The 15,457-nt window shown below is 38.2% G+C and overlaps 3 protein-coding genes across 3 annotated transcripts; 2 read left to right on the top strand and 1 right to left on the bottom strand.

Annotated features, from left to right (window-relative positions):
- LOC109949741 lies at positions 1,502 to 3,034 on the top strand. The gene is made up of 4 exons (XM_020565870.1): positions 1,502 to 1,686; positions 1,779 to 2,273; positions 2,375 to 2,617; positions 2,714 to 3,034. The coding sequence occupies exons 1-4, from the start codon at positions 1,681 to 1,683 to the stop codon at positions 3,032 to 3,034; spliced, it is 1,065 nt and encodes a 354-aa protein (XP_020421459.1). The 5' UTR covers positions 1,502 to 1,680.
- On the bottom strand, positions 3,873 to 8,358 carry LOC18775216. Its single transcript, XM_020565378.1, has 5 exons — positions 8,183 to 8,358; positions 7,377 to 7,610; positions 7,185 to 7,273; positions 5,332 to 7,090; positions 3,873 to 4,729 (listed from the first exon to the last, which is right to left on the bottom strand). Exons 2-5 carry the CDS (start codon positions 7,537 to 7,539, stop codon positions 4,026 to 4,028), a joined length of 2,715 nt encoding a protein of 904 aa, XP_020420967.1. The 5' UTR covers positions 7,540 to 7,610; positions 8,183 to 8,358; the 3' UTR covers positions 3,873 to 4,025.
- Positions 11,191 to 14,364, top strand: LOC18772217 (probable protein phosphatase 2C 4). The gene is made up of 4 exons (XM_007208272.2): positions 11,191 to 13,150; positions 13,263 to 13,376; positions 13,549 to 13,813; positions 13,903 to 14,364. Exons 1-4 carry the CDS (start codon positions 11,546 to 11,548, stop codon positions 14,016 to 14,018), a joined length of 2,100 nt encoding a protein of 699 aa, XP_007208334.1. The 5' UTR covers positions 11,191 to 11,545; the 3' UTR covers positions 14,019 to 14,364.

Raw genomic sequence — 15,457 nt, 5'->3', positions numbered from 1 at the left:
CTCATTCTTAGTCTGTTTGGCATCTACACTAAGGCTAGCAAATGCCTTCTCTGTTCTGTTTTCAGAATGCCTATCTAAACGCAACTCAAAGCTCTTTAGTGAGGCAACAACCTCCTGCACCTCAATCTCATTCAGATCTCTAGAATGTTCAATAACTGAACATATAGAGTCATAGGTAGATGGCAGACTAATAAGCAGTTTTTGAACAATTCTCTCCCTAGGCAATTCCTCCCCATAACTTCTCATTTGATTAATTAAATCAAATAGTTTAGTAACATAGACAGTTAAGGATTCATCATCCTTCATTCTTGTATATTCAAATTCCCTTCTAAGGCCTTGCAATTTAACACTCCTTACCTGCTTATCTCCATGGAATTCTTGCTGCAGAATACTCCAGGCACCTTTTGATGTCTCTTCATGAGATATTCGTGGGAATATCTCCTCTGAAACTGCTCCTTGAATCAATCCAAGGGCCTTGGCATCCTTCATGAGTACCTCAGCAACCATGCCTTTCCCACTTGATTCTTCTGTCTCCTTTTTCTGATCACCAGATTCATCTGACTTTTTCAGATCCATACCATCAAGTCCTTTGATCACAAAATCCCACAGTCCATGAGATTTGAAGATGGTCTTCATCCTAATGCTCCAGAAATCGTAGTTCTCACCATTGAAAATTGGTGCTCTCAACTCACCACCACTTGATCCAGCCATGTTAGACTTAGATCTGCAGAACTCAAGCTCAGCTGCAGCTTCAATAGCTTAGCACAGAGAAACTCCCAGTATTACAAGATCAAACCTGGCTCTGAGGCCATGTTAGCATATTCAGAACATTATCATGCATATAGATTCAATCAAAACATGTAATAAATCTCAATGAAAATGCAGAGAGCTTTTGAGTAAAGAGAGGTCAGATTTCTGTGTGTGAGAGAGAGAGAGCTTTTAGAAGAATGCTAGCTGTATCAGCCCAGCACCAAAACATGTATATATCATGACACTGACAAAAACCGTTAGGGAGGAGATATTCCCTATTACATCACTAAATCTAGCCATTCAATCATTACCCTATAAGATAATGACAGGTGGCAAAATGCTATTACATTCTCTGCTGTACACTTGGACTATGATCCAAGGCAGCCTTCCTAACAAGAATAGAACCTTCATATTCTAATTCCATCACAGCAGCTACACCTATACACCAACAGTATAGATGTTTGTTAGTTAATAATGGTTTGCGCACGTATATGAATTTCTAGAAGTATCGTTTATTCTTGAAGGAGAAGGAAGCTGCGGCGAGGGACGAAGACAAGCTTGAGAGGTTGAGCAGGTCAAGCTTCGCATGTGGCCACCCAGAACTAGTCTTCAACAATAACGAACGAGACCAACCTCACTCACAGCTCCTGAACCAACAGCAAATGGAAACATCAATTGGCTCTACATTTCAAGTTCAACCATCAGCTGGAATTGGAAGCACCCCACCTCTTACTGCTGCTGCTTCCAACAGCCACGGCTCCATCCACGCTCCACTTATTCGTTCGGGGCAGTCGAGCCTATTGAACAATAATCTAGCTAACTTTCCGCGCCAGCAACGAACGCTTGGTAATCGTAATGGGGATCAGCTGTTTTCTCAAGAAAACCGCCCGGCAGCTTTTGGAATGCAACAACTGAGTAACAATTTTGAAAATGGAGGTATGTCTTTTGACCCAATGAATAATGTGGGACTTACCAACAATAATATTGGGAAAAATAATCTGATGCAAGTATACCCACTACAAAGCCAGCCAGGGACCAATAACCCATTCAGCTACAACCTTGCTACATCAGTAAATCAGAACGGTTCGAATTTAACTCCAATGTCTTCGAGCTTTCATAACTTGTGGTCTCATTTTAACGATGTAAATCAATGCGAAGTTGATTGGCAGTCGTTGTGTTCTGCTGGTTTTGAGACTGGTGCTAGTTCTGCATACCAGTTCCCTCCAAATTTGCCTGACAACGAAGGTGATCTTGATCAGCAACAAAATGTTCCAGTGTTGCCACCCCCAGAATGGAATTTTAATGACCAATGTGGTCTGCCAAATATCAATGTTGGAGGAGGAAATGTTGAAAATTCCAATAGAGGTTTCATGAATAATACTAATACTGTAGTTGCTCCCCCTACCTTGATCAACAACAACAATATTTCTCATGAACAAGAATCGGTCAGTGACAGTGATTTCTCCATGCTGCGCCGTTGTCTTTTCACGGATGAGCAGGGCAACTATCAATCTCCTTCTCAGGTACATATAAACCAGAAATTTATGATTTTATTTCATTCTTGCTAATATATATTATTTCAGCTCCCTCTCTCTTACAAAATTGTTTATTTCAATGTGTGCAGCAACAAGATGGAGGTCACGATCAACTTCCTTATCAAGTTGAAGTGCAGGACCCTGCTGCGAACCAAGTTCCCAACCTTTCTGCGGACCAAGTTCCAAACCCTGGCCCATACCATGTCGAAGATAATGCACCTAATGAAACAATCTCGGAGCCAGGCATGCCTACTCTCTTTGAATTAGAGGGCGACAACACACGGTTTTCATACTTGTCAGGCAAGTCAACAATTAGATTTTATAGCAACCATGTACTTACATCTCTTCTGGTAAAAAAAGAAAAGAAAAAAGAAAGGGCTCTCTCTTTGATAATTTTTGGTCATTTGGTTTTGCTTGTCTTCTTGCAGAACATACATGGGATGGTGATATATGGGAGGATGCTGATATATTGTATGGTGTTATATGGGATGGTGATTTTGGTGGCTGAACTGTGGGCGTTGTTTCAAGGTCTAAAACTAGCTCAAAGGTTGCTAGTGACAAAGCTTATTGTTGAAACTGATTCTACTATTGTCTTGCCGAATCACCCCCTCCTTACTTTGCTAACTTTGCTGCTGACTCTCTGGCCAAGATGGGGTATTCACTGCTTTGTTTTGCCTCCTGATGGTATTACCGGTGTTCTCCAAGAAGACAGGGATGGCCTTTTAAGGTCTAGATTGATTTATGTTTAGTTGTAGTCTGGGCTTAGCCCTCTTTGTTACCCAAAAAAAAAAAAGGCAGTCAAAAACCGAGCAAGGAAGGATCCAAATCCAGTCGTTTGAATGAGAGGTTTCTCATGTTTACTTGTTGGTCAGTAGGAAATAAAGTTTTGTTTTTTGTTTTTGGGTCAAGCCATGTCCAATCTAGGAATTGAATTGGGGTTTGAGCTTTGGCCTCTATAATACCAAAAGGAGAAAAAAGGATTATATTGACTTGAGGTGATAATTAATGTTAATGATTCGGGATTTGAAGTTGTTTGAGCACCTTTTATTCGCTTTAGTTTTGTTTTCTTTGGACTTTTATCACTTTTGAAACATTGCATATTAAACAATTAAACAATTAGAGGAACAAGTACCTTGTGTAAAATCACCATTACTTTAAGTTTGTCTAAGAGACCAGGAAAAGAACCAATTCAAGGATTCCATCAATCAATTTGATATAATAAAGGGCGGTAGTCTTTGCTTCTATGATTACATATAAGAGTGCACTCTCAAGTCTAAAGAAATTATAGCTCAAGTAACCCTTTGCTTCTATAATTATATATATATATATGGCACTCTCGTAAGATTGCAATCTCGGTCCAAAAAATTTGTAACTTAAGTAATTAAGAATAAATCGTGTTTCCCAATATTACTTGTATGATTTTACTAGTAATTAAGCTTTCATATTCCACCATAATGATGGCCGGTAATTGCACTGAAACCAAATTCCTAAGAACAAAAGCTAGCCAAGAAGATAGAAGATACCAATATCAGATAGATATATCTCCTTAGGAGTTTGAATGAAGGCTGATCAACAAAATTGCCCAAGTGATTGAAGTTTATTTTGATTGATTAGTTAAGCAGCAAATATTCACTAACTGTACAGAATGTATGAATATAAACAAAAAGAATTAATTTTCTTGCTAATCTTTGTCCCTATACTCTTCTCATGAACTATAATGTAAAGCAAGGTGAAGGCACCTTAGGAAGGAACCTGATCCATCCACAAGCTCAGGCTAACTTCCTCTAAAAGATCATCAAAAATCAGGTCCTCAAGCTCAATTCCTATGCACTCAGAATCAAATTGGAGGTTCATCCACCCATCATTCTTCGCTAAATCTCTGCTCACAACATAATCCAATGATTGATCAAACTCTGGCCTCAAGCTCAAGTACCAACTTACAAGGGCCCATACTTGCTTCAGAACTTGGTGCCCTGCTGGCATTAGAGGGATGTTACATAGAGAAGACAAGGTCATGGGACAGTAAGTGTATGACCTCCCATATATCTCCATCAGTACCTCATTGATCAGATCAAACAACAGAAAGTGATCACATTTGCCACCTTCTTCATTTCCTGAACAATCAGGATCATGGACCAAGCAGCCTTCGACACCTTCATATGCTAAAGGATCCACCGGCTGGTCATCTGAATGCCAAGTCCCGAGGGACTCATTCCCATTGAACCCAGATTGCTCCAACACATCTCTCACATAGTTAAATTCAGCCATGTCTCTTGCATCAACTTGAAGATGAGACATGTCATAACTCAAATGCTTGCCGTGACACTGTGTTTTCTCTGTATCCAGTCCACTGTGAACCACCTTAGGGGTATCAAGAACAGGCTCTTCACTTTGCTTGGCCAAGTTCTCTAGTCCATCTCTAGAATTTAACTTCATTTCTGCTCCTATAAAACCAATATCCAAAGCATGATCCATTTCAGCCCCAAAGGTCACAAGTTTTTGATCGATGCAAGAAATTATGAGAACGGTTTAAATGGGAAATCTAATTGAATGCAAATAACATTTTCTACACTGCAAAATGCTTGTTCGATCGTTAAGTGCCAAGATTTAAAGACTAAAAATCTGATAATTCCCCATTTGGATTGAGGGATTCCGAATCTATGGATTTAGATGACATTATAAGGTGAAATTGTTTGCATAGACTATTACAATCCATGTATGCCAAGATTTGGACAAGAAAGAAAGGAAAAAAAAACAAATAAATTTCAAATTATTCCTTATATGTAGTCATTTCAAATCCATTTCAAATGTACTACATCTACTTATTTCAAAATACATTCAATCTAATCCAGTTCTTGTTTTTGTAGCAAATTCAGCCTTGTTGTCAAATCCAAATCCTTCAATCCAAACAGACGCTTACAGATTCTTAAAACATACTGGTTGTTAAAGCAAACAAAAATTTAAAGTTTTGAAGAATGCATGCACTGGGTTTGAGATGATGTAAACATTGAAGTAAAAGCTATTGATGAAAATTGAAAACACAAACCTTCAGATAGGGAAACATCGAAGTCAGGCACAGAGATTGGAAAGGGATCTGCATGATTAATAATGGACTCACTTCTAGGCCCAACATTTTGTTCCTCATAAGAAACACTGTTCCCTGCTGTTAGGTTTCCAATATCATCAAAAATCGAATCCACCGGATCACTTGCCTCATTGTTTGCAACTGATGTTGATGCCACCTTTAACTCACCAACTTCAGCCAAGTTTTCTGTCTTACTTTCTACAGGAGCATCTAGCTGCAAATGAATTTCAGAACCTATAGGGATGTCTAGACTATTTTGTTCATCAAAGCTACTTCTTCTGCTTGCCCTGCCATCCACAGCAAACCGTGTTGGAGCTCCAGAAGAAAAAACATCAGAAGACTCCTCACTCTGATACTTGTATGATTTAATTTCAGGTAAGGAAAAAATCCTCCCGAGCGTTTTCAGAACAGGCTGCAAAGGTGAGTCTACCCTTTCTTTTCTTAATTTCAATCTCTCAGATGTATGGCCTTTGGCTTCTCTGCTGCAACTAGTCTCATACAACTGACAGTACCTGTCAAGTGATGCATTGAGGGAAGATGCTCTTCTCATGTGGCGCTGTTTCTTTTTCTTGAGGGAAGAAACCGAATGATCGCTTTCGTAACTGCTTCCTGGACTGTCTTTACCTTCTATACTCATTGCAAGGTCCTTCGAATGGTTATCGATCTCCTGCTCCAATCCTTTAGTAAGCTTTTGGCCATGAGGAATCTTGTGAAGGAGGGCATCCATAGTAATCATATGTCTCTCTTTTGTGCTCTCCTTGATTACATGCTTTATTTTTTGTCTAAGATCTTTAAAACGCTTAATTGCCATTTCATTATTGGCAGAACCAGAATAAGAATTATCAGCAATTGCTTGGTTTAGCTTTAGAATTCCATCTTCACTGTACTCATTGATCGATGGCATTGACCGTTCACCAACATATTTCAAAGAAGTAGACGCTGCTAACTTTTGTGCTTGACTACCAATTTTCGACTTACTTTCTTCTTTTGCAGGAGACCTTATCAACTCATGCTTGTGCTTGAGCTTGATAGGCTCAGAACCTCTTCTGTCTGAAGGGCCAGGAACAGGGAATGACTCTGACTTACTTAAACTCGTTTTTGCACTGACTGCTTGCTGATTATGGAAGTGCTGGGCCAAAGGAGAGCCTGGATCATGTAAGATTTTTACTAATAACTCCTTGTTTACATTGATTATATCCAAAGCCTCCAGATACTCCTTTAGATGGTGTAGGGAAGCATCTGCGTCGAGTTCTTTTACATGTATCAACTTCTGCTCTAGCATATCTTGCATCGTGTTATCGTCTAGCTTATCTTGAATAAGTGTGTGATCCTGTTGATTCTCATCAACCTGGTCATGCACTTTGTGATCTCCAAGAACTATTGGGCAACTCTCTCCGCAATTGTTGTTGCCACTAGTTGGTTTTTCGTAGGATGTCGTGGGCAGTGATTCTGATTTGCTTGCAGCAGCAGAGTTTTTATTGTTTTGGTGAACAATTCTAGGACTTCCCTCATTCAATACCATGTCAGCAATTGGATCCAGGTGAGACGGTGGTTCCAAACGATGCATCGATTCAGTTCGCTTCAATTGTGATCTTGCAGGACAGCTTGAACTCCGGTTATGTCGTCCCTTCTTCTTCGATATCTCTCCAGCAATCCGTGCTTTTATTCGGGCCTTGACATTCTTGACTGTAGGAATGGACTGCCTCATCTTTCCTTCATCCTGATAAATTTCAAACCAAAGGATGCTTTCGTTTATTCACTTATTCAAATGCAACTAAATGCATGCTACCAAAAATTATTTTGCTCAAACTTACAGTAGATTTGTCAATCTTAGCATCATTTTCGTCTTGCATAGAGGCATCTTGCGTAGAGGCATTTGCTTCGTTTCCGGGATCTCCAACTCCTGCAATAAAGCAGACCAAAGTTTTCACCTCCCATGGCACGGTCATAACTTCCAGCACCAAGTTTTCACACACTAAATATACATACAGAACCACTTTACTTACCCGCAGCATGCTTGTTGCAGCGATGCCTCTTGTGCACAAGTCTTTTCTTGACATAATGCCAGTGGTGATACTTCATGACATGAAGTAGGCCCCACACGCACCCTGCTGAATGCTCATTCCCTGATGGATTGTTAGAGTTTTCGTCTGGCAAATTCTTCCCCATGGTTGATGAAATTCACCTCCCAAACCCTACTCTCGGACTGAGACCAATAGCTTCAGCTTCAAGCTTCAAACCTGATCCAAGTTACAAGCATATATGAAGGAATTCCATTGTATAGTTTGAATTGGGCACAATAATAGTGAACACTACGTATCAAATACAAAATGCTTGACATCCAGAGAGAGAGAGAGAGAGAGAGAAAGAGAGAGAGTTTCAGTTCAATGTATTAACAATTCCTCAACACTGAGTGTAATGGTGCATATTTTTAGCCATCAAAGAGGTCAGGGCCCAAATAAACATCATGTAATCTATTCTATACCCCAAACAACAAATTAAAGCAGCAAAATCCTTTGAATTGTTTTCATAAGGCATTCCCCCAAATCTGAGTTTGGTTGATGCTCATAGAGGGTAAATGATTACGGGAAACTAAAGATGCATCTAGATTCTAAATTAGTTTTCAGAAAAATTCAATATTTCCCAGATGATTTTAAGTTTGAAATACATGGAATTCAGGAATGAAAAAAAATAAAAATAATAATCAACTTCTCAGCCTTTTAAAATTGATCCCACAACAAAAATCATATAAAATAAAGAGAAAAAAACAAAAGGGTAAGCAGTAATTATCATTATTAATCATTGTTCATACCATTGAATGAATAATTCAAAACCGTGAGCTAAAACAGAGTCCCCCAGCCTCATGGCAGCAGCCACCCATATGAACGTTTAGGACAAGAACTGGATCCGTAGGTTGAAAAGCAGATTAGATGAGAAAATAAAGTAAAAATTGAAGACCTCCTAAAGTATTGGGAACTCGGCCCCCCTCCCACCTGTGTTTTCGGGTTGGGGTCTCATTTTACTTCTGGTCTTTACGTTCATTCCTTAATTAGTTACTCTTCTTCCCACTTTACCCGCCAACTCTTTCTCTAGTAGTACCAATTAACATTTTCAAATGCTTTCAAAGATTTTTTTCTAATTTTTTTTAAAATTTTACAAAGCTAAACTAGTCGAATCTATGAGAAGGGTTGTTCGACCTTGGATATAAGGGGGCGGACGCTTCATGTTAGTTAATGATTTGGTTACTACAAACGAGTACCTAAAATCATTCCAAAATTTTTATTTTGTGACTAGTGAACAACGAACGCATTTTGACATGCCTATCATAGGAATATTGTTCAAACACAGAAAGATATGTAACTTGTTATAAAATTTTAAGGATCATTCCTCAATTTCCATGACTGATTAGGCAAAATGTGCTAAGATAGGAAAACAAGAAGAATTAATAATAGTGAGCCAAGATGTGTGCGATATGTGCTTCCCTTTTTTGTGATGTAATGTTTTCTCAATTGATGTATGCTTCCCTTAAAAGGGCTTGAATGCATTTGATTCGTCTTATTTGCATGCAAGTTTTTGGGCTAATTTTATCGTCTCTCTAGCAATAATATAAAATTTTGATATTTATGTTGCAGGACAAGCATGGGCTACCAATAAATATGTTTTCTGATTCAATGATCAGTTCAGCCCATTTAGGCTTTTTTTCTTTTTGTACTTTCAAAGGAGAGAAAAGAAACAAAACAAATGGATTCCCATAAGCAATATCTGGATTTCAAAGGGAAACAAGTTATAAGAATCCATTTAGATTGCATGATCAAAAAAAAATATTTGGCTTTGAATTGTGGATTTAAATAATGGGAGATTCACTATTATACCCAATATGGGGGCCAAAATTATAAAAATACCCTATATAAAATGGACTTTAGAAACACACCCAAAGCCCATTTACAACATAACAAAAAAGCTTTTAACTTCTTATAAATTACAAAACTGCCATCAATTTCTTAAAACAAGCCCAACCCCAAAATCTCATAAAAATACCCAAAGCACTCAATAGGGCATCAAAGTAATTTAATAATTAATATTAAATTCAATAAGGCCAGCTATCATTTTTTGGGTTTTTTTTGGGTTTGTTTATAGGAATTCAATTGTGTAGGGTTTATTTATAATATTAGTGCTAGAAATGGGTATATCACTAAATATCTCTTAACTAATCTACTCCTGCCGATAATAAGTTATAGAGTGAAAAGCTTATATCTTCCCGGTAAGTTATAAAGTAAAAAGCTAATATATGTATTGATGCCACAATAAAAAGTTTAGATATAATGCATTTGAAATAACAACATATCATATATCCGAAACGAATTTGAAACAAGATGAATCATTTGAAATTAATATTTTGGGATTTTTCTTCTCACAAAAGACGCATATTTGGAATAGCCTAGTTAGTAATTTAACTTTATAAAACTAACTAATTCCCTAAAATAGCACCATGTATAATTATTCAGAAGCCTATGCGATGCTTGTTATTTGCACAAACAATTAGAGAGTTAACATTCATCATTCATACACTGGGATCAAAGTCAGAGTAGATTTTTCATTCCAAATTAATTGTTAATTTGGATATTCGAATATTTAATTGATTGAGATTTAATTTTAAACACCAAAAAAAATATGCACGACCAATTTGGATAAGAACTAAGGAAACCATGGGAATGGGATGCATATGGGCAGGGAATGAAGTGCGTATAAAAGCATCAAATGGCAAAATCCTTACATTTATATAATAATATTCTAAATTCTAATATGCTTGGTAAAGCTTGTCACTTGCTTTATTCTTTTTGTTTGGTTGTCAGATTTTGGGATGCAAGATCCATTCTAATTAATCCCATCTTCAACAAAAAGTACCCAAAAGTCCAATTCCCACTTGCAACAAAGTCAACTCCATAACTTCATCATAAGAACTTCAAAAATAAAAACGTATGACTTTAGCATGAATGATGAATGGAAACATGGGGCTGTACTTGCTACATAAGAATTCGAATGACTGCTTCGAATTTTTTTTATATTTAAAATCTTACTTTTTCAGGGGATCAGATTCTCTATTCATCTTTTTTAATGTTCTTTCTAATATTATCTTGCTAAAGATCCTTTTTTACCATTTCTTAGTTTGAATCTTACCAAATCAACAAATAACCATTACAAATTTGGACTTGAATCCTTCTTTAACAAAGAAGAAAATTAATGACACCAATAACAAATCAGATGTTATTAGTATTTCAAAAAATATCATCATGCACTTTTTTATTATAAAAATATAAGAAAGAAATTGCACATTAAGTGCCCGTTTGACATTTGATTATTTGAGGTGATAAATGATTTTTTAAAAAAATTTTGGGAAGCCCAACCTGTTGGTAAAATATAAGAAAATCTGTAAGGAAAAGCAGTTAATAATCAATTTCAAAAAGTTTATTTTCTGATTACAAAGGAAAACAGCTAATGAGGTACAACACTTTTAACAAAAAGTTTACCAAACGCCAAATTGCTTTCTCTCATAGCAAATCTGAGAGCGATTATTTTCATAGCACAGCAATGCTAAACTGGCCTTAAGTAGCTAAACGAACCAATAATTACAAATAAAATTTTAAAAAATAAATAAATAAAACCACGAAGTCATTCCCTCCATGTCTCCATGCCAGGCCAATGCGTGATGGTTAGCTTATTGTGATGCAGAGTGACAGAAGCTCACAAGCAGCAGCATGAATTACCATTGTTTGTATTGTTGACTTTTTGGAAAAACCCATTAATTAATCACAAGTTTCTACTCAAACCCCACACGCTTTTACTCAAGCCACACCCCAACTCATAGTCAACCGCCTCTATACATGATTAAAATAAATTCAAACCCATTTTATATTAAATTAAACACCATTTTAGAAAAGTAATAAATAAGTAAACAATGAAACTGAAAGCCCACATTCAAAAAGTCAACTCTTTCTCTCTCTCTCTCTCTTCACAGAACAAAAACCATTTATTTGTGACTTCCCTCATTCCCTCCTCCGTTTGAGTTGCTAATTGCGCCGAGAGCCATGAACAGTCAAATTTAAAACCTTCAAACACTCCAATCAACAAAACCCAATTCTTTCCTTCATTTTTTTTTTTCCTTTTCTCATTTCGAATGGGAAACCGCGTCGCAAAAGCTGGTCGCTGTTTCTGCACCGCCGGAGAAATATCCCAGCGACACGACAACTCCGTCGGCGTACCGGACCCACTCGACGAGGGTTTTGGCCATTCGTTTTGCTACTTCCGGCCGGACTCCGAAACGTCGTCGTCGAAGGTTTCGTCGGAGGACCCGAACCAGCCGACGACGACATTCCGATCAATCTCCGGAGCCTCAGTCAGCGCCAACACATTCACCCCTCTCTCCACTTCTCTCTGCGATCTCTATCCATACAGCGCCGGCTGCGACCGAGCGGCGAGGTTCGAGAGCTCGACCTCGTTCGCCTCCATACCTCTGCAGCCGGTGCCCCGGAAGTCGTACCAGGGAGTTGCGAGTTCGGGTCCGATCGAGAGAGGGTTCTTATCGGGCCCCATAGAGCGAGGGTACTTATCGGGTCCGATTGATCGTGGGTTGTATTCGGGTCCGATTGAGAAAGAGTGCGAGAGATTAGAGAGAAGTCTCTCTTTTGGGATTGAAACCAAACCCAAAAGGAGCTTGATGAAGATTATAAGAAAAGCGATTTCAAGTGCTGTGAGTCGTGGGCAGAAATCGAGTGTTGCGCCGGTAAAGGGAGGCGTATTGGTCAAAGAATCGGATTCGGAGAAGATGGGTGGTGGGAATGCGACTCCGAGTAGCACTAATTTGAGCAGCCATGTGAGTTTGAGCAATGAGAATGAAGATTGCAGTGGAGATTACTCCATGGGGAGCCAAAATCTTCATTGGGCGCAAGGGAAAGCGGGTGAGGATCGAGTTCATGTTGTGGTTTCAGAGGAGCATGGCTGGGTTTTTGTGGGGATTTATGATGGGTTTAATGGCCCTGATGCCCCTGATTATTTACTTTCTAATCTTTACTCTGCTGTGCACAAGGAACTCAAAGGGTTGCTCTGGAATGACAAGTTCGAAATGGAAATGGAAACCGAATCATCGGCAGTAAAATCATCGAATTCGTACCTGGATTCGGGTTCCGTAAAGGAAATTGATCCGCCCCAGATGAGTAATCGGATGGTTCATGGAGTTCATGGGGAGAATTATGCATTAGAAAATGGGGATATTAATGCAGATGCTAATTCAAAGAGAAAACAGAGCAATGGTTTGGGAAATAAGCTTGAGGAGACTCAGAGGCGGTGGAAGTGTGAATGGGATAGAGAAAGGCCAGAGCTTGATAGGAAGCTAAAGGAGAATTTGAAACGTCCAGTGTCAAATGGTGTGGCGTCTCCTGATCCTAAAGATGTTCTTAAAGCTCTTTCAGAGGCCCTAAAAAAAACAGAGGATACATTTTTGGATACTGCAGATAAGATGGTGACAGAGAATCCTGAGTTGGCTCTGATGGGTTCTTGTGTTTTGGTGATGTTGATGAAGGGAGATGATGTTTACTTGATGAATGTTGGGGATAGTAGGGCGGTTTTAGCTCGGAAAGCCGAACCCAACATGCGGCGGAACTTGGAAAGGATTAGTGAAGAACCTTCAGATGATCTTGATTCATCAAATGCTGATGAAAGTTACAGTTTGAATAATTTGACTGCACTTCAGCTCACAATGGATCACAGCACATATGTGAAAGAGGTAATATTTCTTGTCTCAAACACCTCTCTATGAAGAAGAGTGCTTTTTTGTGCTTATATTCTCTGTTTTGATGGTTTATTTTGAGACTAGACTCAAGTTCTTCAAATCTCAGGAAGTTCAAAGAATAAAGAATGAACATCCTGATGATGCTTCTGCAATAATGAATGACAGAGTGAAAGGTTATTTGAAGGTCACTCGGGCCTTCGGAGCTGGCTTTCTCAAACAGGTATGAGGAACCTCAACAAGTTCATTACTTGATAAATGTCACATGAATGAGAATTGCTCTTGTTCACAAAATGTGATATATTTGTCAGCTGTGATCTTATAATTTCAATTGTTTGTGCATATTGTTGCCCATTTTTGAATAACCATTAACATCTGGTTTGGTTTTGTTGCAGCCAAAATGGAATGATGCTTTGCTAGAGATGTTTAGGCTCAACTATGTTGGAACTGCTCCCTACCTCACTTGTATACCATCAGTCTACCACCACAAACTCAGCCGAAGAGACAGACTCTTAATATTGTCTTCTGATGGACTCTACCAATACTTCACCAATGAAGAAGCTGTCTCTGAAGTTGAGTTGTTCATCTCTTCGTTTCCCGAAGGAGATCCTGCACAACATCTCATCGAAGAAGTGTTGTTTCGAGCAGCAAAGAAAGCTGGTAAGCTTTTTTTTCTCAGTGAACAAGTTTTGAAGATGTTACTATTTTATGAAACTATAAAGCTTAATGTGTCTATTGGGGTTTTGCAGGAATGGCCTTCCATGAGTTGCTTGACATTCCACAGGGGGAACGCCGGAGGTACCATGATGACGTTTCGATCATTGTTATATCCTTGGAGGGAAGAATATGGCGATCATCGGTGTAAATAAACATTAAAACTGCAAATAGAAAAAGTCATTCGCAGAATGGTTGGATGATTTTGCATACATTGTTTCATTTCTACCATTTTTCCCCTTAACCTTTGTAAGCATACCCATTAGGCTCCACCAGAGACGGCCGATTTCCATGTCAAGGTTTGGAGTTCTTGTTTTGGCACATATGTAATTACAAAATAGTAACCCTTTTGCTTCTTCCAAGTTCTAAGAGCATTGTGAGAAACTAAGCATTGAGATTTCAACTCGAATGAAAAGAGTGATCATGAAGCGAACTGTAAACTCAATTCCTATGTTCGAACCCTTGTAGACTAAAAATAATACCTGATTTTACCTAAACGCGCAATTTTCATGTGATTGCATGTATCACAAGTCTTTGTTGTAGCCAACAAAAGCAGCTTGGATTTCTTCAACCTCTGTTGTCATGATTCTCTGACAAAGGAAAGCAAACAGAGTTGTTGGGACAAAGAGTCTGTGATTCTTGTCCTGAAGTTGAATAAATATGTTGATCCTCATGGGGCCAAACCCACCCCAGATTCTGTCTTCTTCACTTTCGCTTTATGATGTAAGTCAACATCATACACAGTCACACTGCGACAGAAAAATGAAACCTTAGAATCTTTAGTATTTAGGAAATGGAGTTGTTGATGCATAACCTAATGTTTAGTTCAATTTCAACCTAAAGGGTTCTAGATTTGAAGCATGAAGTCACCCTCAGCCCTGCTTCTCTTTACCAAATCTGGAAAATAGAAACCGCCTAGCTTTTTCTATCCCTGCATTTCATGGGTTTGAACTTCTACATACATCATAATCAACAACTTTTTCTGAGCCATTCCAAAGACCTGGAAAAGCATATTGGTTTAGGTATTAGCTGAATATGACTCGCCTCCATATTGCGCCGTTTATGGTTAGAACTTAGGTGTAAAGTAAAAGGTTTTTACTATTTGAAGTGGTGTTTTTTTTATTTTCCCTCAAAGCATTTCAATTGGAGTTCCTGTTACCAAACAGGATTGGCACACGAAAATTGAACTCTTTCAAATGATACTCCTTATTTTCAAGTTAAATTTTAGCTAAAAAGACTAGAAATTTTTTAGGAGCTCATTAAAGAAGCATGGTTGAAATTGAAATTCAAAATATTTTCGGAGACAAATATAAAGTATGGTTGAGATTGAATTTCCAACTTCTCTCCAAATTTTAATGTAAAAGGTCATTTGGGAGTCCATCAGAGATGCTGTTACATCATGAGATTCTAAATTTTGTTAAACTTAAAAATACACGTATGTATGATGCCGTTGATAATAAAATTATAATCAACACTTTCAAAATTGAAAATTCGTTGTTGGGCAATGTCAATATAATAAATAAATATGTGAGCTATGAGTTCAACATTTGTCTTGTCATTAAATTAAAATTCTTCTACGAAGGAGTTGAA

The sequence above is a fragment of the Prunus persica genome, chromosome G6 (assembly GCF_000346465.2).
Source record: "Prunus persica cultivar Lovell chromosome G6, Prunus_persica_NCBIv2, whole genome shotgun sequence".
Taxonomy (NCBI): Eukaryota; Viridiplantae; Streptophyta; class Magnoliopsida; order Rosales; family Rosaceae; genus Prunus; species Prunus persica.
Note: the sequence above shows the minus strand (reverse complement) of the source record. Positions and strands in the feature narration are given on the sequence as shown.